At 46.6% G+C, this 26,725-nt stretch overlaps 1 protein-coding gene across 3 annotated transcripts in view; it reads left to right on the top strand.

Annotated features, from left to right (window-relative positions):
* Window positions 1-1,294: 1,294 nt before the first annotated feature.
* UNC5B (unc-5 netrin receptor B) overlaps window positions 1,295-26,725 on the top strand; it is a 148,881-nt gene continuing 123,450 nt past the window's right edge. For all 3 annotated transcript variants that reach the window (XM_032783603.1, XM_032783605.1, XM_032783602.1), the window contains exon 1: window positions 1,295-1,738. In XM_032783603.1, coding sequence (XP_032639494.1) covers window positions 1,648-1,738 — 91 coding nt within the window. In that variant the 5' untranslated portion in view covers window positions 1,295-1,647. The remainder of the gene's footprint in view (window positions 1,739-26,725) is intronic.

The following is a 26,725-nucleotide window of genomic DNA, read 5'->3' as shown; positions in this document are numbered from 1 at the left end:
ATTTCAAGGGAAATTTGTTCGGGACCATAGAAAGGGCACCTAAAATTGACAACGTTCGCTTCCCCAGCCTCCCCCAACGTTTCCTCCCTTGTTTCTCCTTCTCTCAGTTGGACGTCTCCGCCTCCACACAAAGAATTTATGTCAGGTATAAGTGCTGTACTCACCCATTACAACCCCCTTCTCCTCCATACTCCATAGCTACAGTGCATGTGAAAGCAGCTGGAGGCAAAGGCCAGTGGGAACTGAGGATTGTTTTGGAAACAGCTGGACTGATTTTTTTAATTAGGAAAAAAATCAAATGGAAAATGAAGTACTGACTAAAGAAAAGGAAGGGGGCAGGAAGCATTGGAAAACATCACAAAATGCACAAGGGACACCTTAAGTGACTGATAGGAGGATAAAGGAAGAGAGAAATAAGAGTGTTCTTAAGGGTTTTTCAGTGGGATGTTCTGTCCGGCTCCTCCTGGAACATCCGAGGAAAGAGCAGCACTGGAATATGTTTGTATCTGTCCCTCCCAGCCCAGTAACCACCACCAAATCCAAGCACATGGGAGGTGGTGTGTTCAGGGGTAGGCAACCTATGGCACCGCATGTCAAAGGCAGCAGGCGAGCTGATTTTCAGTGGCACTCACAGTGCCCAGGGCCTGGCCAAGGTTTTGGGAGGCTCTGCATTTTAATTTAATTTTAAATGAAGCTTCTTAAACATTTTAAAAACCTTATTTAGTTTACATACAATAATAGTTTACTTAGATATTATAGACTTATAGACAGAGACCTTCTAAAAACACTAAAATGTATTACTGGCAAGCGAAACCTTAAATTAGAGTGAATACATGAAGACTGGGCAGAGCACTTCTGAAAGGTTGCCAACCCCTGGTCTAGCTAGAGCCACAATGTATGGCTGGAGTCGCGCTGGAAGCTCATTGCATGTAATAATGTATAAAGCTGAGAGCGAGCTGAGCGGAAGGGGACGATGTGGGCCACTGAGGAAAGTGCAAAGCGGAAGGCAGAAAAGAAATTGACGGGCGAAGAGGTTCCGAGCGGACTGGAGGGAAGTGCCCAGCGGCTCCAGCTCCGGTTTTCACTGCGGATCCAGCCTGCCGGGTTTTCCGCTGCGCGTTGCTGGCGGAGCGGCGTGGGCCGTTCCGAACGCCCTACCGCCCCCCCTGCGCCCTGCCCACGCCGCTCCTTCGGCTGTCGGCTCCCCCTCGTGGGCCCCCGGCACCCCCCTGCGCCTGGGCTCCGGCGTGCGGGCCACCTTGGCAGTGTGGCAGGAGCCGGACTGGGGGCAGGATGCAAGGGCCGTGCTAGGCGCAGCGCCCGGGCAGGGAGGTGGCGGCAGGAGGAGCCTGCAGTGATGCGCACCCAGCGGCCGCTCCTCTGACACGCTCTCCTTGGCACCCAACTTGGGAGGGGAGCTGCCCAGCCTGGCACCGGCGGGATCCAGCGGCAGGGGCGGGACCCTTACCCGGGCTCGCCTCCCTCGCCTTACCGAGAGCCGCGTCCCCCAAGCGCGTCGAGAGGAGGCGATCCCGGGCCGGGGAAGTGCCGGGGAGCTGGGGGGCTTGGGGCGAAGCAGGCAGCCGAGGAGAAGGAGCCTGGGAGCCAGCCCCGAGGGGACGGACACAGAAGCTCAGCCGGGAAGCGATGCCTTCAGCTCGGAGCCGGGCCGTCTCAGCGCCCAGTGTGCTGCTTCTGGCTCTGATGCTGCACTGCAACTTCGGGCGCTGCGGAGCAGGTAAGGAACCGAATCAACAAGATGTTGGTATGAACGAGCCGCGGCGCCTCTGCGCCCGGCCACCGCCTGTCTCCGCGGGGGTCGGGCTGGCCTGGGCGCCCACAGGGGAGGCTGACCCCCGGAGCCCCTCCAGAGTTTGCCCTCGGTCTCGGCTTCTGGTTTTCGGAGCGCACGTTTGTTCCCTTCTGCCTCTGGCTGGGTCCGCGCTGTTCCACGGCGGCAGGAATGCGAGCTGGGCTTTAATAACAGGCTTGCCGTCAGGAAAATCGCCGCTTTGCTGGCGGCTTCCGAGGCTGAGCCGTTTTTAAGTCATTGAAAACCGAGAAACGTTCCCATTCTATTTGGAGAGGAAACTGGAGCAAATTATTCCACATCTGTACCGGGCTGGTTTCCCACTGCTCCCTAACTAGTGATTTGGGGGGAGCTGGAAGAAACCCAGCTATTTCAGTCCGCCCAGAGAGGGGAAGAGGGTTATTCACTAGCTCTTCCCTACTTTTGGTTTTCTCGTTGATTAATTGTGCACAAGTGAAAATGCTTCACACAAGGGATCACAGTAGCCCCAGGCAGGAGGTTACTTTGGATTCGGGCTGTAGCATTTGAGAGGTGGGTTTTTTTCTTTGATTGTTGTTTTTATGGAGTTGGAAACTGTTAGTAGAAGAGGAAGGCAAATTGGACGTGGATGTTAAATGGTGGCACAGAGAAAGAATGACACCATTAAATACCTCTAAAAGGGGTTTAAAAAATGTTTGCTCGGTCCCTCAGTTACTTGTAAGACCGTGAGTGGAGAAGTGGGAATAGGGCCTGCCAGTGCAGTTCCAACCCCCTGTTCCTCCACCTTTGCCTAGGTTGACAATAGTCTCACTGAAGCCCTTGAGGTGATCCATGGTGAGCACAGGTTGTAAAATGGGTCTCATACAAGGGAAATAGGAGCATGCTCACGTCTGCAGAAATACAGTTCAACTTTAGTAGCTGACTCTGCCACCCCTTACTTTTGCTGAGTAGCATCTTACTTCAGGATTAGTTCCATGTCTAATGCAGGAATAAGACATTACTCAAAGGCCCTTGTTTGTATAATATCTTTCCTATGAACTACACAACCTCGGAGGCTTTCCTCTATGGTAAATAATCAGTTACACTGGGAAGCATTAAGAGGTCTAGGCAAGGGAGAAAATAAATATCTTCAGATGAAACTAGAAAGGAGTTGGAGAATGAGCAGTATTAGTTTTGCCTTGTTAGGTGCAGTATTTACTGCTGAAGGCCTCAAATTCCAGGGGAAAGAGGGGACCAGAGTTTGGACCTTTCAGATGGTCAGATTACTTTTGCAGTAAGAAACAGTGTAGGAGTTTTGACCCTCTGGTGTCAGGAGCATGAGTCAAAGTCTTCTTCCAGTGGATCATTGACATTTTTGTGTGTCCGATTGCTGATGGTTGTGTATGTTATGCTCTGTGTGTATTTTAAAGAGACCTTTCTGTGGTGGAAGGGAAGGAGACAGTACACTATCTAATTAGGTAGGCACACCACATGTTTTTGTGCTTCTTAATCTTTGTGTATCATGTGCTGTAGAAATGTGTAACAGACTCTAGGTTACTGGTCCAAAGGATAAGGGATTCTCTCTCAGGCCCATGCATGATCTACTGTGAGAGCACTGGTCCATCTTGAAGCTGTTCTGTCTATCTGAGACCTGCTTTCTGGCAGAGATTTAGAACAACAGATGGAATTTTTTGTATGTCAGACAATTTTGAAATGTAAGGCTAAATTGAAGGACACAGATATGCAAAGACTATATTGGTGACAATTTGTGTCTGGTTAAATATTTATAATTGGCAATGGTTGCTACCCTGTGCAGCAGCTAATGTTTTGCTAGTCTCATAGGCTGAGTGCCTTTCTTTTCCAGTGCAGTGTTTGATACAGTTCTAAAAAGTTGCAACACTTATAATTTGATCTTGGCTAATTATAATTTGTCCAGAGTCTGGTATTTAAAGATGTATTTTGAAGTTGCAGTTAATGATAGGGGGAAGGTTCAGTGTTGAATGGAGAACATTGTTTAAAGGCTTTCAGGAATGTGAAATAGGAGCACTGGCTTAAGAACATTCAGAGTATGTTTACGAATGTGCAGTACTACAAATTAAAGAGAAGTAAAGCAATAGAGCAGATATTCCAAATTAAAGGCTCAATTCTGCATTCTTTGTGCACCCAAAACACCCACTGAATTCAGTGGGAAACTTGGGTGTGCAAGGAGCATGGGATTGGGCCCCTGCACAATATGGAGATACTGAATGGAGAGAGTGGGCCTGTTTTGAATTAATATTAATAACAAAGGTGCATTCCTTTGAAAATGATGATTTGGATGCCACGGATGAGGGAGAGGAAGGGAGACAAGGAAGCCCAGCTGAGTGAGTGGCTTGCAAGCTGCCCCTGCTATTAACTCCAACTTTGTGATTCATTTGATTCTTACTGATTTGTTTTGTTTTGTTGGCAGGGGAAATTACATCCCTGCTTACAATTTCATTCTATTCAATAATCTGGAGAACTAGGGGTGCAGTTTGAATGATGGACATAGGGGGCTTCTTACTGTGGGAATAAAAAAAGGCCAAGGTAATAATCATTGCAACCACTGAACTCTAGAATTACCTTTTAATTATGGACTCTGATTTCTTATTGATTCAAACATGGCATTGAATCATGTTCTTCTCATACTTGATCTTAATTTTGTAAATCAGGCTGCCATGGTCAGACTAAGTTACCTAAGCCTTGTCTAACAGCTCCCAAAATTTCCTAGGAGCAAACAGATCTGGTGATCTTGAGTCATTTAAAGTCAGCCCTTCAAGTTGTTTATGTGTGTTTGTGATTCCCCCCTCCCCCCAAATAACTAAGGAGCATGTATCCTGCTCTCTACCCCCATCCCTGATTCCTATGATAAAATTCAGCTGCATGCTGCCCAGAATGAAATCAGTTTTGATGCCTTTATCTTTATCTCTTGATTCTGCACCATTTATCCTTTAAAAGCAGCAGAGAACCCCATGGCATCTTATAGACTAGTCTATAAGGTGCCACAGGATTCTCTGCTGCTTTTACAGATCCAGACTAACACGGCTACCCCTCTGATACATTTATCCTTTGTCACCCTTCAGCAATAGGAAAATATACGTGTGAGTGTTTTCCCTTTAAGTGCAGATATAAAAAGATGTCTTCAGTTTTAGATCTCAGAAGTGAGGCTCTATAAAGTTTGATGGCTGTGGAGTTTGGAAGAGACCATAATTTTAAATGTCAGACCTTTGGAGTGGTCTGTCAGCCTGTGACAGGCAGACAGCTTGTAATCTTTGTTGAAACTTTAAAGCCTAACTAACATAGCTGGTCATTTTCCTCCCATATTGTGAAGAAAGAGGATGGCTATGGAATGTGATAGGTGTGTGTCACCAGAACTGGATGTTGTGCAGATTTGTCCTCTGTCTTGTTAAAAGCATTTTTTGACAATTTGATCTTACAGGAAAATGAGCCAAGCCTTCATTTTAAATGGTAATTAAAGATGAGTAGGAATTTTAAGCTGTTTCTCAACTAGAAGATTTAACCCCCCAGCTTGCTTCACTTAGGAAGATGTTTCTTTTACAAAGATACTGTTTAAAATGGGGTGGGGGGAGGGGAAATAAGGGTTGTGGGGATGGACTAGTTTTAATGCACCACACCTTTGCTTCTAGAGACTGACATTAGATTTCAGTCCTGGGTCAGCATAAGTGAAAATGAGTTGGTTGTTTGCAAGCTTGACCCATAATAGGGAATATTTGTCCATTTAGGGGATACAAAGACAAGGAAAAAAACCACACAAATATTTTGGCACAGTTAGCACCGTGTGCTCCAGGGAGACTCTCTTAATCTATTGGAATATAATAGTGGTGGTGCAAGTCAGGATTTCAGTGCCTTGGCAAAGTTGAACAGAGGCCAGGGGAACTGGATTAGCAAGGGTGCTGCAGGTCAGGGTTTAGGTGCATTGTGAGAGCTTCAGGGCTCAGGATGGGGATTAGAATGGGGTGCTGTAGGTCAGGATTGAAACAGGGTGGTAGAACTGTGTGGGTGCCCAAGACTGGAATAGCAGGCTGAGTGCAGGTGTAGAAAGAAAAGCACTGGATTAGATCTATATGTATGGGAAGGTCGTACAACTCCTGTCCTGCTCTGTCTATCCCTCTAGTTTTGTGAGCGCTAAACTCAGAATTAAAGTATAATTAAAGGAAGAAAAGGAATGAAAAACAGGGTGGGGAAAAGCTGAATATGAGCCTGACAGGAGAGATTTATTCTCTTCTTTTTAATGGAAGAGAACGTTAATATTTTTTATTGTGCTGTATTTTCTGTTAAAAAGGGAAGTGATGTTTAAGGTTTTATTTATCTTTCAAGAGCTTTCAGTGGAGAAACGATAGGAGCATTCGTTCGTATGAGTTTTCTTTGTTGCTCCAGAAAACGTTACTACCACCCCGATCAGAAGGTTGCGTGATGGGAATTCATTGCCATTCTCAGACATGGAGCTGACTTTGTTGTGCATTTGATTTTTATTAGAATTGGCATGTACAACTTGGAACAAGGATCACAAGCTCTCTAGGGTACATTTCCCTCTCCCTCTTTCTTCTCCCACACCTCAGTGCCAACTCTATGTGGGTTGTGTAGTGGAAAAATGGAGTGTGATGTTGTGACACTGACTACCATGCTGTACCAGAAACAGCGTGAACCTCTGATTGTTTATTGCAAGGTAACACCATCGCTTCTGTTTGACTAAGATATAGGCCAACACGCAGATGGCTTTAAAAAAATAGATACACTGGTGTTTATCCTGCTTGACAGAGATGGAATCTCTGGGAGCCTAGGATTAAAATAGCAGTAGTAGGAGGTGTTGGCAGGTCAGGATTGAGATGCATGAGCAGAGCTGTATGATGAAAGTTTCATAGCGCTGCCTGCACCATGCTAGGTTTTCTCCAGTGCCGTCAGTTTTGCACTTTCATCACTTTTTGAAGGGGTCTTACCCTGGGTCTCTTGCCCATTAATATACAGAAAAGGTAACAGGAAAGAGAAGGAAACTTCTTGTCCCCAGCCAGGATTGCAGGCTTTTGCCTAGCTGATATGAGTACACTAAGGTGTAGGCTTCTTCAGGCACCATAGCCCCAAATACACAGCCAGGGACACCTCTGGATCCTTGAGCTAGAGAGCCTTAATTGAGGATCTGTGGTTTTCAGTTTGGCCCTTTCATAGTAGGCCCCAGGCAAACTATTGGAAAGACAGCGCAGTAACAAAATAAGCTAGCACCGTTATCCCAAACTAATTGGAAAGTGGATGCCTATGGAATTCTACATGCTGTTTATGTGAATCGCAGTGGAACTCCTCCCAAGTGATGTAATTGCAACTGTGTGGCAAAGGGAGAGGGACATTAGATTGACCAGTCAGTGAAGCCAGACATTGCATAGGAAAGAGACCCGCTTGGCTACAATCAGCAGTGTTTGAAGTTCTCCTATGTTGTCTATTTTTCTCCCCCTTTTTCTTGGACTGGGTCCTCTTCCTAAAATAAAAAGCAGGTCCCCTCTTGCTGTCTCATTATACTCAATGTTTCTATTAAGAACAGTGAATCTGTGAAGATGACACCGTGAGGTTCAGTGTTTGGGACTTCAGGTGCCATTTTCTCTGCTTGCAAATCTAAAGATTTTTCTAACCAGCAACCCTGCAAACACAGCCTGAAAAGTCAAGCTGTGTCCTGTGTGACTGGTGGTAACACAGGAGACAGATTCTACAGTTAGACCCTGAAGGGCTGTGCAGCTGATGCTGTACAGACCAGACTGGAATCCAGGTCTCTTTCCCTTTGTGGCACTGGCTGTGTGATGCTAACAGAAATAAACGTTTGTCAGGAAAGAGAGCTTATATGACTGTATGACTCCAGGGAGCAGATCTGTATTGAGTAAGGAGGTCTCTTTATTTAGTTCCTTTTGTGATTGTAATGACACTTTAAAGTTACTAGTTCCATGACTTCCCCCTTTGCGGTGTATTTTGACATGAGCTAGTCAAGGCATAACACAGCATGCAGTGTGATCCCTGTAGGTGAATGGGAGCTCCACATTCTGAGCGACTTTTTTTTTCTTTAGTTCTTCCGTTCTTTCAAAAGACACACAGGCCTGGCTGAGTGGCTCGATGCCGTCACTAAAAGGGCACCCACATGGCTAACATTTGGGTTCCTGGTTTTGCTGGCAGTGTGTCTGGAGAGCAGGCAGGAAGTGGAGAGCACTGAGGTGATGATGGAAGGGGCTGTAACGGAGTCTGCGAGGAGTTCATTACAGCAGATGTTAGTGCCGTAAAGCCACAGGTTCCTGCTGTTTCTTATTCGCTTGTGCCCTTTCAGCTTTAGCAATGCTAATGTTAGTGAAAACATTTGCTGAAGTGGAGGCATAAATTACAAATCTATTCCCACTTCTCACCCCAACCCCCAGGTCTTGTCTTTCCTCTTCTCTTCATCTTTCACTCTTTTGTTTGCCTCTTTCCTTCCCTTCTACATAACAGCAGCAGAGTCAGTGGAAACTTGCACATTTCTCCCCTGCAACAAAGAGTGCGTATTAGCATCTCTTTAGCAATGTGGGTTTAATTCAGTGCTGTTCAGCAAACACCACTCTGTTACTGTCTGCACACTCCCTCCTTCCCTCCCCAATATGCTGACACCCATTCACATGCATCCTGCACACAATAGCACACTCCTGATCACCAGCCCACATGCAAGGACCTCGACCCCCTCCCCCTCGCTTGCCTTCTCCCAGTCTTATATAAATGATTTATCCAAGAAGCTGTGATGTTGATAATGATGCATGGCCTGGAAATAATTCTCACCTTGTGGGATCTAGCTGCAGTAATCTCACTGTAACTCTTTATCTCTTCCATGACAGAGATACTTGTTTCTCCACTGATGAAGAGAGGGGTGTGCATGTGCGCGTGCATTAAAGAATAAGTAGTAGAGTTTGATTCTGGTAAAGCTTTCCCCTGTGGATGGGGAGGGTTGAAGTAAAGAGGAGTCCAAGTGCAGTAGCTGGTGTTGGGAGTGGACATTCCATCAGAGGATAACACCACCTCAAAGTCCCTTTGCCCAGGATTTAGGATTGCTGCAGATAAAGCTGGAGAACGACTGCCCTGGAGCTGCTTGGTGACCTTGATCTCGGTTTGTTTTCCCAGTTTGAGGCTGAGCTGTTGCCCTGATCTGATTGTTAATGAAAACCTGTTTTATGTATCCCAAAAAAGGTTGTTTTCCCCTGAGGTCCTTTCTAGGCTCCATTGTGATTGAACTGACTCCCCTCTGCTGGTTGCTTGGGAAGAGAGGCAGATGTAGGCACACACAGTACCTGTTAGAGAGGAAACAGCAGGGGTAACTTCCTTCTTTCCCAACTGGATGTTAAATGTATTCTTATTTAAACAAGGGTGAAAAAGAGAGACTGTGGAAGTGAGTGATGGCAGCTAGGATTACTGATCCTCAAGAAGCCTTGTCTGTGGTGGAACCAGATTCTGTTCCCGTGCCTTCCCCAGTCTCTGTTATATTTTTACCCCCTGCACACTTTAAACCCTTCATATGGTTATTCCTGGTGATGCCTGTCTTCTTTTGAGCTCCCACCCTGGAATCTGCTGTGAGCAAGAGGCTGGATTCTAGGGATGCCATTTATGTCTAACATTTAGGATTTGTGTCAAAGGGTTTCATAGCCGCTAATGCAAATGTGAACACTTTCAGGTACACTTACATTGGTTTTGTTTAATCTTTTTAAAGCTGTCATAAGTAGATAGGTAAGGGTTAATTTTCTTTTACCTGTAAGGGGTGGACAGGGGGGAATCAAGCACCTGACCAGAGGACCAATCAGAGAACTGGATTTTTTTTAAAGTCTGGGAGGGAAAGGAACTCGGGGTCTTTTGTTTCTCCCGGCTATGGATTGAAACAGCTTTTCTGCTAACTCCAATCTTCTTTCTAATATTCTACTATCAAGTGTGAGTACAAAGGAAACCAAGCAATAGGCTGTTATGTGCTTTGGTTTGTATTTACATGGGTGTAATTGCTGGACTGGTTTAAATTGGCTATTTTTTGAATCAGACTGTGTATTCCTAATTCTTATAAGCAAGAGCCTGTAATTGACATCTTAATGCAGTGGGTTATATTTTTCTGTATTTTCTTTCTTTTTATATAAAGTTTCTTTTTAAAACCTGGTTGAGGTTTTTGGTTTTTCTCTGGTTAGGCTACAGGAAAGGGGGGGTGGAAAATCTCTTTATGTTAGCTTTACTAGGTTTGAATGCATCGCCTTAGGGAGAGGTTGATTGGCCTCTTTGTTTTGTATTCAAGGAGTTAAGTACTGCATCGCCCAGGCTCACCCAGGGAGGGAAGCTGGGGATCAGATAACGAGGAGACAAGGGGGAGGAACTTGTTTTCCCGTTTGAGATAGGAGACCCAGGGGTTCTGGGTCTTGGGGGGTCCCCCAGGGACGATTTTGGGGGGCTTCAGTGTACCAGGCACTGAATCCTGGTTGGTGGCAGCGAGATCAGAGCCAAGCTGGGTATAAGCTTGGGGGGAGTTTCATGTTAAGCCCCCAAATTTTGGATGCTAAGGTCCAGATTTGGGACAGAGGCTTTATCACAAAAGCCTTGCTCCTTTCAATCTGGAGTAAGGTAGAGTTTTGTTACTTTGCTGCAGTGTTGGGAATCCAGACACATAGCTCTGTTGTGCTAGTGCTTGTGAACTAGAAAGGGGCTCAGTGCAAATAAGTGAAGTTGGCTAAGTGCATTGTGATTACTTTCTGCATGTCACTCAGTATAGGCAAACAGCACACATTGCTCTTCTAAAATCTCTTTGGTTCTAATAATTAAAGGTGGTACTAAAGGCGTAAGGAAAGAACATGTCTGTTTCTTTAAATATGACAACTGCTGTTGAGTGAAATTAATCCTTGCTTTCCCATTGTAGCTATGTTTAGAAATAATCTTTTTGTTTGTGTGAGAAAAGGGAAGGACTTGGGGAAAGAACAACTAGGAATTACTGGAGCAGGTTGAAAAATGGGGGAAAATTTTGTGCAGAATTCATCCTTTTTTGTTGAAATCTCAAACTTCATCCGAATTTTGAAATTCAGAAAATGTTGCCCAGTTCTGTGCTTACCAGAAAGTAGAATGACTTTTTTTTCTGTAAAATTCATCCCATTTTTTAATCAAACTTTCACTGCAAAATCAAAATTTGGAAAATTTCATCTACTCTAGAAATTGGTCTACATGAAATTAAGTACTTTTTTTTTTTTTAAACAAATAAAGTGCAGTAACTCTTTGTCCCATGGCATAGCCCAACTATCTTTCCAGCTAAGGATTGGCTGGGACGCCTTTCCTTTATGCTGTTTACTTGACCAGAGTAGATGGTGCTATTGACTGAACTATGGGACTCCCTTCCACACCACAGAGAAGCTGCTGATGCTGAGTGAAATCTTGGCCTTGATGAAGTCAGTGGGTCCAGGATTTTATTTGCTGTTTCCACAGCATTTCTAGTCCTTTGAGCTTGAGGAATGAGAGCCTAGGACACAAAATAGGGTTCTTCCTGAATGAAGGAGGCTGTTTTGTATTTCCTTTGAATGGGTCTGCTATGCCCCAGCTGTGTGTAGGCCTGTGACTGAAGTGGATTGTGATTTTTGTTTTTCACCAGTGGGGCATATTTCTCAGTAGAGCTCTAGATCCCCCTTCTCACCAAGCATCATTCCTGTATGAGCACTCCAGAGAGAAGGAAAGTCAGTGTGCTGTCTTCTCCCTGAACCAGAGCTCTTCTCTATGATCACCTTATCCATAGTCCATAAAAGTCAGTGAGAGTCTTTCCATTGATTCAGTGGGCTTTGGATAGTAGCACTGCTGCTATAAAGATAGATGGATTGGTATACGCACCACATGATCTGCATGCCACTGCACCAAAATGTATCTGCAGTCCACTTAACACTACACAGCAAAGAACAATTGTTATCTATTTTTGCAGTGTAGACATAAAATGATCCCTAACATGGCAGGTGCAGTTGGACCTAGAAAACAGTCAGTACATGCCTGGCTGAAGAATAAAAGCCTTGCCTGTTGCCATAAGAAATGTTATATCATGAAAATGAAGGTATTTGGTATCTATCTTAAAGCCCTAGCTCCTGTTGTTATTGCATGAAAATCTCATCATTTGTTTGTTTTGTTTTGAAGTAAGTTTCTAGCTCTCATAGTTGTGGAGAAAAGCTAGAAAACATGATGTCCAAAAAGTTGGGAAAATGGAAAGCAAATAAGAAGAACCCAAAATATATTATTTTTTCCAATCTCATGACTTTGAGGGGGCCTGACTCATGGCTTTGGAATGCTTGTGGTTGGCAATACTGTGCCCTACATAGTGGCTGGGGAAAGCAGCCTTCCCTTGCTCTGAAACCAATTCTCCCTTTAAAGTACCAGACTAGGAGCAAGCAGCACAGCTATTGTGTGTCACACAGTGGCAGTTGCCAGAAGCCACTTCTTTGTCCCCTTTGTGTGTCTGCTAAGTTGGGGCCCTCTTGATAGGGTCTTCTGTACTGCTGCTGGTCATGGCAGGTTGCAGTTAATATGGCTCATGGGGAAGCTTGGCTGGCCGTGAAATAGGCCATGGCAGGCTGCACGTGGACACTCTCTCTCCCTGGCCATATGCTGTACACCTCGGTGTCAGTACGAATGGAGGAGGTGAGGAAATAGGGCATGAACTCTTAGACACTGATGATTTGCCTGCTCTGTTGAGTCTGCTGATTTAGAAGAGGAAAGACCCAGCACAAACCCCACAGTTCAAACAAGAATTCAACTGGGAAAAGCTATGCAAAAAAAATAGGCCCTACCAAATTCACAGTCCATTTTGGTCCATTTCACAGTCATAGGATTTTAAAAATCGTAAATTTTACAGTGTCAGCTGTTTAAATCTGAAATTTCACGGTGTTGTAATTGTAGGGGTCTTGATCCAAAAAGGAGTTTGTGTGTGTGTGCGGGTGTGTCACAAGGTTATTCGGGGGATAGCGGTACTGCTACCCTTATTTCTGTGTTACTGCTGGTGGCAGTGCTGCCTTCAGAGCTGGGCAGCTGGGGAGCAGTGCCTGCTGCCTGGGAGCCCAGTTCTGAAAGCAGAGCCACTGCCAGCAACAGTGTAGAAGTAAGGATGGCCGTGAATTTGGTAGGGCCCAACTTAAAAAGGAGAAGGAATATAAACAAGTATTTAATGCAGGACCTGCTTCAGGATGTCCCACATGGCGCTCATCCTCCAGTGGGTCACTTAATCTGTGTGTGCATCCTTCCCCATTCCAGCCTATCATGGACAGCTGACAGCCCTAATGCTAGGTGCTCCCTGTAATATGCTCTTGTAATTCAATCCACTCTGTCCTTCAGGACCTACATCTCCTCACATGAGGTCACTCAAACTTCCTGTGTTGTTTGTTTCTTGTTCCAGAAAGTCCTTCAGGCCCTGCACCTCTTCCATTAGGTCTCTTCAGCACCCTGTTGTTGTTTATGAGAAAACAGATAAGGCTGTAAATATACAAGACACGCTACAAACTTGTATGAAGATATGCTCCCTACTCTGGAGGGCTTAGAGTATAAATAAGATAAGGAGAACAGCTCTTCAGGGGATGGAATTGCCAGTGGTAAAAAGGGGACGGGAGACTGACTGAGGAGCATGCTGTGTTTTAAGGAGGAGAAAGGGGGTGTTTGGCAGGTAAGGACATCGGAAGTGTCGAGGGCAACATCCAAGGAGGAAAGCAGCCAAGAGTAAGAGGAGGAGACAAGTGGAGGAGTATGGCTAGAGGACTGGGAAGAGTGTAGCTGAAGGGAGAGGGGATGGGGCAGAGCTATAGGTGAGGATAAGAGGACACAGAGCCTTCCAGGTGAAAATGAGGAGTTTGCTTTCCTGTCTCCTACAGCGTCAGATTCAACAGAGAATTTCAAACAGGAAGAAAAAGGTGCCTTTAACAGTGGGATTTTAGACCGACTCTGAGGAGACAGCTGCAATGATCAAGGCAAGAGACGAGCAGCATTTGGAGGGAGCCTGTGAGGAAAGGGCAGATTTTATTTGCTCTGTGTTTTGTTTCCCCTCCCATCCTGCCCTGTGGAACCCACACCCTCTCATTAGGTCACTTAAATGGCCTGTGTGCTCTGTTCCTCATACCAGCCTGCCCTGCAGGGCTCCCACCCTCTATGCTCCTAGTCGGTCACTGTAACTCCCTTGGCAATGCTTCCATGTTATTCCACAGCCCCCTTGCTAAAGACTCTTCAGTAGGCCTATAATCACCTTTTTAGGCCTGGTCTACACTGCTTGTTTAAATCTGTTTAAACCTCGCCTGGTTTTGCAGGTCCTGGTTCAGCATAGACTGCACGAGAATGCGCGAGGTGTTTACAATGTCCGTGACTGCTGTCTTGAGCTGAGCAGGCTCCATGCTTGCCGTGGTATGGCGTCCGCACAGTTCACCCAGAAAAAAAGGTGCAAAACGGTTGTCTGCCACTGCTTTCTCGGAGGGAGGGATGAGGCTATACCCAGAACCACCCGCGACAATGTTTTTTGCCCCATCAGGCACTGGGATCTCAATTCAGAATTCCAATGGGCGGGGGAGACTGCGGGAACTATGAGATAGCTACCCACAGTGCAATGCTCTGGAAATCGACGGTAGCCTCGGTACATGGACGCACACCACCGCATTAATGTGCTTAGTGTGGCCGCGTGCACTTGACTTTATACAATCTGTTTTAAAAAACCAGTTTCTGTAAAATCGGAATAGCCCCATAATGTAGACATACCCTTAGACCCTGGAACATAACAGGAGAGGAGATAATAAATTGCTGACCTTGCTCAGTGCCATCATTTGAATATTTATGTGGTTTTGTGGGAGAAAAGAGAGGGAATATCTGTTCACGAAGACCCTATGAGAAATCCTTGAAACTGCCTGAAGTGTGTGTGAGATTCATGTCCACATCCCTGTGCATGTGTGTGAATGTCTGTGGCTACACCTGGAGGCCTGGATTATACTTTGTTCTTGGACTTTCCACCTGAGGCTCTCCAAACACTTTACCAACCTCAGAAACAACCCCCTGTGGTAAATATGATCATTCTCATTTCACAGCTAGAGAAAACAGAGGTCAAATAGCTTCTTTAGAGTCATGTAGGAATCCTGTGATGGAGCCAGAAATAGAACCGAAGTTTCCGGAGTGCTAGTTCTGTGCCTTAACCACAAGACCATGCTTCTTCCTGGAGCTCTGTTTCTGCAGATGAAATATTTCCAGTGAGCTGGTGGGGAAGCATTTATTGTCATTGAAATGTGGGGCTCAGTTCACATAGCCATGAGACTGCAAAGGCAAACATTTTGGACCGACTTCTTCCTTCCATTCTGGCCTCTTTCCCGCTCAGCTTAGTTTATTGCTGCATGCTAAAAGTACAGAAAGAAAAGAGCAAAATCTGATGTGGAGGTGGGACTCAGAAAGTGAGGAACAGAGTGAATGGAAGGCCATCTAAAGAACGTGTATCCGGTTATACAGTAGGTAGACTTGGAAGGGCTCCAATGCATCTGAATCTGTAAGCATTGAAAGACCATTTGACTGAGCATCTACACTCTCCCTCTCTGTGGACAAGTAGGGGTCCTTTTGTTAGTGAATAACAATGCCACAGATTGTAAAGCTTCTTTCTCAGTCGCTCTCCCTCCAAGTCCAGTCTGATGTAGCCCATGAGTTATTCACAAAAAAGAGAGACATGTAATTAATGAACCCTAACCACCCAGACGTGTTTCCATTTTCTTTTCAATGCAGTAGAATGAGAGTTGTGGGGGGGGGGGGGGGGGATGCTGTTTTAGAATCATGGCATCTTCAGCTGAAAGGTAATATAAAGGAAATTACCCCTGTTCCCTGCAGCCAGCGAGCCCCACCCTCCAGTGCAAGAACTCACAGGGAGATTCCCCTGCCTGCGTTTTTGTTCCCCATTTATTTTCTAAAACAGAGACTTGTCTGCAGTGGAGTGAGCTCTCCCCCAGCTGGAGGTGGGGGCTGTAACTGCAGTCCACAGATGGGATGGATTGCCTTCCTAATTATTACAAAATCTTCATCGATCCAGAAACAAAAACCAGATTCCAGCATTGCTGATGCTCCCAGGGGGTCTCACTAGTGTGATTTCTTTAAGAGTCCTTTGACTGACCTTTCTTTTCCCCAATTCCCCTTCCTCACACATATGCACTGAGCTCCAAAGCGAAGGGATTGTTTTCCTTTGAAAGAGCGTGGAAAATCTCATTTTGAGAAGTTTAATGCTTATTACACCCATCTGCCTCTGGGGTGAGCTCCCTTTCTCTCACTTGGAGGCCACCAAAAGAGAAGAGCCAGAGACCCTTTAGCATAATGCACAGACAGATGCAGAGTGCTGAAACGGGGAGGGCTTTCTCTTTTTGAGGAAGCAATACTGTGGGCAAAACCTGTTAGCAGCATCCATCAGCTGTTAATGGACATTCCTGTTGGTAGCTAGAGGGTTAGTATGCAGATATCAGGAGAGAGCTCTGCCTTCTGCACAGGTATGTGTGTATTTGGAAATGTATATAATTGCTTCAGTTGATAAACACATGTACACGATTTAGCCAAACAAACACACACAAACACCATCCAACACTTTCCTGGTCGACTTGGCTACTTTATATTGGTTACATGAATATATTGGATGAAATCATGCAGCTGTTACACAGGCAAAACTTCCACAGAGTTTTCTGGGAGATCTTCCGAAGTGAGGACTGCAGGATTTGGCCCATTGACTAGTATTTCCTTGTGTGTGTTGTAGGCATTGGGCTACTCTTAAAGTTGTATCTTTTCCCATTAAAGGTATGTGACTTTGCTTAAGATGCAGCTGCTGCCATTGTTTCAGATCCCTGGTAGAGGAAGGAACCCACCAGCAGCAGAGAACAGCTGCTGCTGCCTGGGCTCCCCTCCACCGCTGACTTTGTATTACACATTTTAGCATTTTGTTGTCCACTGGTCTATGCAACCCAAGTGGCTAGCCTTGGAGTTTTCAGGTCTTCCAAGGGCACTGTGCTTACCTGAACGTGCCAGCCAGAGTGCTGTCCTCGATAACATGGTTGTGGTCTCACCTGATTCCATTACCAATGGGCAGTAGCAGAGACTGACCTCCCTAACTGTCCTTCCCCAACTCCTGCTTCAAAAGCTGCACTTCACTTCCACCTTCTGGTTTCCCAACCCATCTAATGGTTGGTTCCTCAGAGGACATGGATCTCTCAAACAGGTGATAGTTTGAGCTGGCAGGAGGTGGCCAGTGAGGGTTCCATGAGTCCATGAAGGCAAGATGACCCGGATATAAGTGGGGAGGCTGCTTTATAGGGCTGTCCATGAAAACTTCCCAGAGCCCCACAAAACCTAGAGCTGGACTTTGCTTCTCATCCTGTTGGCTGACAACCAAGGCACTTAAATAGCCTTGCCACATAGGAACAGATTCATTTGGTTTGGTATATTTTCCTCTGGCAATAGGTTAGACTGGATACTACTTAGTACAGCTTAAAAAACCTGTATAAAGCATTGGGCAGATAGCGTACTCCATGGGGAGTGGGCTGGGTAAATTAATTTGTAACTCAAGATGCTGTCAGCTGATGCCTGAAACCATGAGAGTTGGTCAGGCTTACACTCATATATATTAGCTAAGTTAAAAAGTTGTATGTGCCATATCCCACTCAGTCAAATGTCAGCATTGGTATTGGTTGGGAACATTATGAAGGCAGCACATTCAGTCCTTGGCAGGGAGAATCCTTGCTTTACTGAACAACTACTCTGACTGAGACAGAGATGCATTTGTGGAGTCCTACCTAATCCTTTGGTGAAATGATGGGGACTTCAATAAGGAGGAGACTTAAAGCAAGCAAAAGGCTGGGAAGGGACCTTGGAACACTGCATGGAGTTTGGACGATGCTGAGGAAAGGGAGAGGATGGAAACATCTTTTTCACATCCAACTTGACCACCTTGAATTCTCTCTTCCTCTTCCTGACACATGCTTTTCTCTCAGTACTAGCTTCTCTTGGTCCAGCTGGACTCATGTCTCCTGGAGACCCTCCATTAGGTACTCTGGAGGTGTGGGAGCCAAAAGCGTAGAAATCTGCTCCTGCTTTTTCCGCCACTGGGTTCATTTCTATTTCCGATACAATCCTTTTCATTTAACTTACTGTCTTGGCCAAGCAGCAAATGAGTCAAATTCCCAGACTTGTTAAAGAGATGTCATTTCTCATGGTTTGATTGTGTAATAGGTTATAATAGCTTTGAAATACAGGTAATCAAAAACAAACACTGAGATGGTGCCAAGAGACTTCTATTGTCTCCACAGGAGACACTCAACCTCTGGTATTATTCTGTCCCAGGACTTTATTTCTTATACCCCATGGAGACTTACCCATTGTGTGGGACGACTGTTAGCAAAACAGTGAACTCTGTTGTATTTCTGACAGGCTATGTTTTGCTGCATCATTGATTTGCTATATTTTCATTGGCTTAGAGAACAGACTGTCCTTCAGCCAACTAGAGAGTGGTTTATCCATAAAATTGCAGAGCAAAGCCCTATGTTTATCCACAGAGTGGGTACAGCACAGGCAAATGTTAGGGCAAACTTCCCCACTCTGACCTGAAGGGACACCCTCTAGGGGCAAGGAGGTAGGCTGTCCTCTGCAGAGACTGGCAATTAGGCTGCTAATTAGTGCCAATTATGGTGGTGGTTCCTGTAATGTGGACATTCTGTCCACTGGGACCTGGCCTGAGGCCACCAGGTCTTTTCACACAGGTCACTACCCAGCCCAGATACAAGCCACTTTCAGTCATTTCCTCCACCCTCTGTTTACCCTAAATAAACAGTAAGGACTGTGAATACAACACAAAACATAGTTTCTAATTTGGCTGATTTATTTTTAACTCCCTTCAGACAGTGCTGCAGCGTTTTGCATTTTGGGTCATATTTTGAAGGCTTTTTTTCCCCCTGCAAACATGAGGGCTAGAGACTCCTCTTTAAATGAATGCTTAGACTCTCCCAGAACAATTTATGCAGCAATTATGTGGCTGCATAATCATTCTGCGTAGGCCCTGCCTTCAGTATTTCCTCCCTTGAGTTTGTCCCCTCACCCGATTCTCAGCAGGGCTCACCTAGAGGACTTCTCTTTTCAGTCTTAAAACTAAGCCAAGGAGCAGTGTCCTATACTGTTGGTCTGAAGAATACTAAACCTAAATCCATTACAAACAAGATGTCTTGTTACTGCTGTGAGGTGTCTGGGATACTTGCATCAGGAATTGCACATTTTATCTTGCTTCAGGGGCCCTCTTGGGAAAACATCTTGAAACCAGATAGTACAAAGTAACAACTTGAAATGGCCACTAAATAGATAGTGAGCTGGGGCAGTGAGAGGTTAAGTTAGGAAGAGACTAAGGGCTCTCTTTAAGCCTCTGACCTTGCTGCATATTGTCACTTCTGCCCTGCCTTCAGCCCCAGAGAGAAGACTTTAAGGTCTCTAACTGTATGAGGGAACGTGAGGTCAGAGACCCCGTTAGTTCTGTATCGGGGGTAGCTGTGTTAGTCTGTATCCACAAAAGCAACAAGGAGTCTGGTGGCACCTTAAAGACTAACAAATTTATTTGGGCATAAGCTTTCGTGGGTAAAAATCCTCACTACTTTGGTTTTTTACCCACAAAAGCTTATGCCCAAATAAATCTGTTAGTCTTTAAGGTGCCACCAGACTCCTTGTTGTTCCTCTCAGTTCTGTGCCTAATGTTTGCTGTTCAGGGCTGCTGAAATCCCATTAGAAACTTGGAGATAACTGGACAGTGTGTGTTTGTAGCTGTTTTCTGTTAGAATTTTGTCCTTTTATTGGAGGTCTGGTGAGATAGATTCTAGGCTAAAGGCCTGTGCCTGCCATTATTTTATGGAGCTCTTTCCTGGAATTTTACATGTTTTGGGAGAAGGAGTCTGTTCTTGGTCCCTGCTTCACTGGGATTGAAATAGCTTTTAATATACTGCCAGAATTACTGTTCATGGTGATAGCAGGGGGCAGGGAAAATGAGAGTAAGATGGAGAGGGATTTAAACAAAGCTGGAGTTAACTGTCTTTTCTCTTCTCTTGTTTTTTTGTTTTGTTTGTTTGTTTATTTTTTAACTTCCAAAAAATCCCTGACAGCTCCTCCTCCTGCCTCCCCATTCTGAACCAAAGGTCAGAATAGTCCGACTCCCAAGCATTATGTCAAGAACAGTTAGTGTAAGTGATGGGCTTAGTGCCATTAGAACAAACCCACCATCTGCTGTTCCCCCCAGAAGTTGCATAATCTTACAGTAGATTGAGTGTTCTGATGGATTCGGGGGACAGCAGTGGGGCTGTTCTGCTGGCAGATTCTTCCCAATATGCCTCTGGGCCTGGTCTACACTGTGGGGAAGGGGGGGGATCGATCTAAGATACACTACATGTGATAAATTGATCCCCTATAGCAGGGCCGCCGGGGGGGGGGTGAGGGGGATGGGACAATTTGCCCTGGATCCCGCAGGGGCCCCCACGAGAGTTTTTCAGGGTCCTTGGAGCAGGGTCCTTCACTCACTCCGGGGGCCCTGGAAAACTCTAGCGGGGCCTGGGCCCCTGGAGCTTCTTCCGCTCCGGGTCTTCAACAGCAATTTGGCGGCGGGGGGTCCTTCCACTCCGGGACCCGCTGCCGAAGTGCCGGGTCTTCAGCGGCAATTTGGCGTCGGGGGCCTCCCACCACTGAAGACCCCAGGCCCCTGAATCCTCTGGGTGGCCCTGCCCGATAGATTGATCGCTACCTGCCGATCCGGTGGGTAGTGTAGACTTACCCTGGGTGATCACACTGTTACATGGTTTACAGCCCCCATTGAACTCCTTCCCTGACCTGTTTGTTTTTACTGTAGTTTAAGTTCAGAGATGAGCATTAACTGACCACATAGTAAGTGTTGCTATTTTGTATGTTCATGTGTTCCAGCTTTTGTTTCAATGTTTGTGAAAACAAGCAACCATTTGCACTGCCTAGAACCAAACATAGCCTAAGTAAGCAATGTGTGAGCTTCCCGCTCTGTCAGTGTACCTCAGTCCTGGCCTGTAACACCTATGGCATTCCAGTCCGAGAGCCTTGCAGTTTCAGTCTTGCTTTTCTTTGGAGCGCAGGCTGTGCTGAATTGTGTAGTGTATCTTGATGGAGCAAATGGGCACTAGGCATTATCGGATTTCTCTGACCTTTTAACACAAGTCAGGTCTGAACTCTGGGCTCTAGAAGGAAATTCCTAGGTCTTTATCTGTCTTAGGTTTTTTATATAGCATTTGTCAGTGTGTGGCATATAAGTGACTGCCCAGTGACTCACTCACTCATGCCCGTTACCCCAATCGGGGTATGGGCCGCCAACCACAGATCTCCAGAGTCCTCTATCCTGGGCCATTCGCTCTAGCTGGTTCCAGGTATAGCCCATTTTTTTGCTATCAGCCTGAAGGTCGCGTCGCCAGGTGTTTCTTGGACGGCCTCTTTTCCGCTTGCCTTGGGGGTTCCACCGCAGTGCCTGTCTGGTGATGTTAGTTGGCTGCTTGCGTAGTGTATGTCCTATCCAACCCCACCTTCTCCTTCTGATTTCTTCCTCTGCTGGGAGTTGACGGGTCCTCTCCAAGAGGTGGATGTTACTGATGGTGTCTGGCCAGCGGATCTGGAGAATCCTTCTGAGGCAGCTATTAATGAAGGTCTGGATCTTCCTGGTGGTTGTTTTGGTTGTCCTCCAGGTTTCAGCTCCATACAGTAGGACTGATTTCACATTGGAGTTGAACAGTCGAATTTTTATTGCCAAAGACAGCTCTCTGGAGCTCCAGATGTTCTTGAGCTGTAAGAAGGCTGCTCTTGCCTTACCAATCCTTACTTTGATGTCTGCGTCTGTGCCACCCTGCTGGTCGATGATGCTACCTAGGTAGGTGAAGGACTGCACTTCTTCCAAGGGGCTTCCATTCAGTGTGACTGGGTCGTTGCTGATGGAATTAATCCTAAGGATCTTGGTCTTGTCCTTGTGAATGTTGAGGCCAACCTGTGATGACGTGGCTGCCACAGTGTTGGTCTTCTCTTGCATCTGCTCTTTACTGTGCGAAAGGAGTGCAAGATCGTCAGCAAAGTCCAGGTCATCAAGCTGGGTCCACAACGTCCACTGGATTCCGTTCCTACGCTCGTAAGTGGATGTCTTCATAATCCAATCGATGACGAGGAGAAAGAGAAGTGGTGACAACAAGCATCCTTGTCTGACTCCAGTTCGCACCTGGAAGCTGTTAGTGAGCTGCCCTCCATGGATCACTCTACAGTGTATACCATCATATGAGTTCTTGATCAGGTTGACCACCTTTGCTGGAATGCCGTAGTGCCGAAGGAGCTTCCAGAGGGTCTCTCGATCCACGCTATCGAACGCTTTCTCATAGTCAACAAAGTTGATGTACAACGAGGAGTTCCACTCCACAGACTGCTCGACTATGATGCGAAGCGTTGCTATCTGGTCCGTGCATGATCTGTTCAGCCGGAAACCTGCCTGTTCATCTCGTAGCTGTGGATCGACGGCATCCTTCATTCTCTCTAAGAGAACTCGGTTGAAGACCTTCCCTGGCACCGACAGGAGTGTGATTCCTCTATAATTGGCACAGTTGCTAAGGTCTCCTTTCTTGGGGATTTTGATGAGATATCCCTCTTTCCAGTCTGCCGGAATCACTTCTTCTTCCCATATCTTCTCAAAGAGGGGATACAGCATTTCCACTGAAGCATCCAGGTCTGCTTTCAGGGCCTCTGCTGGGATGTCATCAGGTCCAGCCGCCTTCCTGTTCTTCATCATGGTGATGGCTTTTCTGATCTCATCTCTGGTTGGTTTATCGCAATTAATTGGGAGGTCTTCGTTGGCTGGGTTAATGTCTGGTGGATTTGGTGGTGCTGGTCTGTTCAGGAGTTCCTCAAAGTGCTCCGCCCATCTGTTCATCTGTTGTTCTATTCCTGTTATAGACTTTCCCTGCTTGTCTTTAACGGGACGTTCTGGCTTGCTGAACTTTCCAGACAGTCGCTTGGTAGTATCATACAGCTGTTTCATGTTACCGCTGTATGCTGCCTGCTCCGCTTCTGCTGCCAGTTCATCCACATACTCTCTCTTGTCCTTCCTAATATTCCTCTTCACTGCTCTGTGGGCTTCAGCATACTCTTTTTGAGCTTTGGCCTTTGCAGCTCTAGTCCTGCTGTTGTTGACTGCTGCCTTCTTCTTCTTTCTGTCTTCTATCTTGGTCAAGGTCTCTGCTGTGATCCACTCTTTCTGCTGGTGTTTCTTAATTCCAAGCACTTCCTGGCATACTAACCTAAGTGTGTCTCTCACTTTCTGCCATCTGTTTAGTACACTGTCTTCCTCTTCCTCAGACCGATCCTGTAATACTGAAAACTTATTCTTCAGCATCAGTCCAAAATCTTCCTTGGTCTTACGGTCCTTCAGAAGGCTGACGTTGTACTTCACTCTTCTGTCTGACGTATCTATCCAGCTCTGCTTCAGCTTCAGCTTCAATCTAGCCACCACTAAGTGATGGTCGGACGCCGCGTCTGCTCCTCTTCTAACTCTAACGTCCTGCAAGGATCTTCTGAACTTCTTGCTAATGCAGACATGGTCGATCTGATTTTCTGTCGTGCCTGCTGGTGATACCCAGGTACTCTTGTGGATCCGCTTGTGAGGAAAGATGCTACCTCCTATGACCAGGTTGTTAAGTGCACACAGATCCACAAATCTCTCTCCATTCTCACTCATCTCTCCCAGAGCGTGGGTCCCCATGACTTGTTCGTATCCTGTGTTGTCAGGTCCAATTTTGGCATTAAAGTCTCCCATAAGGATGATGATGTCTTTGTCTGGGAGAATCTCTAATATTTTCTGGAGTCTGTTGTAAAAATAATCTTTGTCCTCCTCTTCGCTGTCATTAGTTGGAGCGTAGCACTGAACAACATTCATCTTAATCCTCTTCATTTTAGTTCTGAAGGATGCTGTGATGATCCTGGGACCATGTGCCTCCCAACCAATCAGTGCTCTCTGTGCCTGCTTGGACAACATGAAGCCTACTCCCTGTGTGTGGGGTGCGTCGCTCTCTTCATGTCCTGAATACAGCAACAGCTCTCCTGTCAACAGTCGTCTCTGTCCAGCTTGCGTCCATCTTGTTTCGCTAATGCCTAATAGGGTCAGGTTGTTGCTCCTCATCTCTGCTGCAACCTGCGCCGTCTTTCCTGACTCGTACATGGTCCTCACGTTCCATGTGCCTATGGTAATCCTCCTGGTTGCAAGAAGGGTAATCAGCTTAGTGGCTTCCTCACGGCTTTCACCACCCAGCGTCATGCATCTTCGAGTTGAAGACCCTTCTTTTTCCAGGGTAAAAGTCTCTGTTGTCTCTATTGTTGGCGTTTCTGTAGCAGATTGATTTTTTTATGGGGTGGAGTTGCCCAACCCTCCTCCTTTACCCTGACTTGGGACAGGCAGATGGCCCCAAAGGACCTCTCTGGTGGAGTTGACTGCCCAGTGAGCCTCTCCTCAAATTCCACCATTTTCGATGTTTCCTTTTTCTGCTGAGGAATCCTATGTGAATTGTCTCCACCCTCTTAAAAGCCCATCTCTGAAGTGTCTGAGTAAAATGAAAATTGCAGTCAATAAGAGTTTGGAAATGGCTGGTGCTGAATTTGGGTCTCTACACTACAAACTTATGTCTGTATAGCTAGGTCGTCGGAATATCCACACCCCTGAGCGATGCAGTTACAGCGACGGAACTCTCAGCATAGACAGCACTATGTCGACAGGAGTGTCTTCTCCTATCAATGTAGCTACTGCCTCTCGGAGAGGTGGAGGACCTACAGCGAAGGGAAAAGCTTTCCTGTCGGCATTGATTGTGTCTTCACTAAGCGTTACAGTGGCACAACTGCAAGGGTAGACAAGCCCATAGTTAGAACTCATGGAGCCGGCGTCAGCTCTCAGAGGTTGTGGACGAAAACCCTTTTGTTTACAGGCTAGGCTGAGACTGCCACCAGCTGGCGGCATTAGGCCACATACAGTGTAACTTCGATAAGCACCAGCTTTGTTTGTCTGTCTTAAGTGATGCCTTTAATTGCAGTTTAGCAAGCGTGCGCGTGTGTGTGTGTGTGTGTGTGTGTGAGAGAGAGAGAGAGAGAGGATATGTGTGTTTTCTTGAAGCATTTATAAAATTGTTCTTATTACACTATCATAGAAATCCTGGGTAGCTATCCTGGATACTTGCATGGTGTTAGCCAGTCAGATTCCTCCTTTCATGCACCAGTTTTTAATAATGATAACAGAAGGCTTTGTTTCAGACCATGGGATTTTACTGAATGGATGTCACAACATTTAGGTCACCCTCCTATTCCCGTTGCCCCCGGGACAATTCACTCAACTGTCTCTGTTCAGGAGACGGAGTGTCTAATGTAGTGTTAGACCCCAGTAAGGGCTGGTCTACACAAGGGGGCGGGATCGATCTGAGATACGCAACTTCAGCTATGTGAATAACATAGCTGAAGTCGAAGTATCTTAGGTCAAGTTACCTACTGCCCTCACAGCTCGGGATCGACGTCTGCGGCTCCCCCTGTCGACTCCACTACCGCCGTTTGCATTGGTGGAGTTCCGGAGTCGACAGGAGCGCGTTCGGGGATCGATATATCGCGTCTAGATGAGACGTGATATATTGATCCCTGAGAAATTGATTGCTACCCGCCGATACGGCCGGTAGTGAAGACGTACCCTAAGAATACTGGCATCGGACATTAGCGGTGTGTCTTCAGTAGAACAACTGCACGCACGTTTTTGCTCCTCTGGTGGACGCTGCAGAGCAGACATAGAACTAGTACTTAACTCAGAGCTGGGTTAGACCAGGTGGCAAATGCCTAGTGAAGCAGTCTGGGAGAAATATATTTTGAGGTGATTTATCCAAGGATGAGGCTGATCTCAGACTTGGTCGTCCATCAAAAAATTATGAGTGTCACAATGTTTTTGAATCCTGGATTTAGCCTTGTGCATGCTTCTTCAATTGCAACAGTGCGAGCTAAGGGGGAGATTGAGCAAAGCTGCAGGCCTAGTAAGCAAATCATCTGTTTCTTTTGCTGTTCACTGGTGGGTTTGCAAGAAAACCAAGGCAGGTGGCCCAGTTTTCATTTTCAGCCTAGATAAAATCTTCCGGGCAGCTACTCATGATTTTTAAGTGGTGTCCTGCACCTTCTCTGGCAGACATTGAGTGGATCACCCCCCTTCCATAGCCAGAAGGAATACTCTGAGGCTCACTTTGCTGAGTTTTCCTCAGACTGCTAACTTGAAGGGGAGTAGGGTTGCCAGGCATACAGTTTTCAACCAGAACTCCTGGTCGAAAAGGGACCCTGGTGGCTCAGGCTGCTAAAAGTCTGGCTGGCTACAGCTTCTTGCTCAGCAAGGCTCCTGGAAGCGGCTCGCATATCCCCCCGGCTCCTAGGCGCAGGGGTGGCTAGCGGAGGCTCCTCACGCTGCCCCTGCTTCTGCTATGCCACTCCGAGCACTGGGTCCGCAGCTCCCATTGGCCAGGAACTGCGGCCAATGGAAGCTTCAGGGGTGGTGCCTGTGGATGGGAGCAGCACGTGGAGCCCCTTGGCCGCCCCTGCGCCTAGGAATCAGAGGGACATGCTGGTCACTTTCCGGAGCCACTGAAGTATGTGCTGCCCAGAACCCGCACCCCAAACTCCCTCCCACTCACCAACCTTGTGCCCCAGCCCTGAGCCCCCTTCCACATCCATAATCCTGGAGCGTGAACCCCATCCTGTGCCCCAATCCCCTGCCACAGCCTGGAACCTCCTCCTGCACCCAAACTCACTCCCGGATCCTGCACCCCCTCCCGCATTCTCTCCCGCACCTCAACCCCCATGTCCCAGCCCTGACTCCCCTCCCACACTCCAAACCCCTGCCTCAGCCGGGTGTCCTCTCCCACAGTC

The sequence above is a fragment of the Chelonoidis abingdonii genome, chromosome 15, assembly GCF_003597395.2.
Source record: "Chelonoidis abingdonii isolate Lonesome George chromosome 15, CheloAbing_2.0, whole genome shotgun sequence".
NCBI lineage: Eukaryota > Metazoa > Chordata > Testudines > Testudinidae > Chelonoidis > Chelonoidis abingdonii.
Note: the sequence above shows the minus strand (reverse complement) of the source record. Positions and strands in the feature narration are given on the sequence as shown.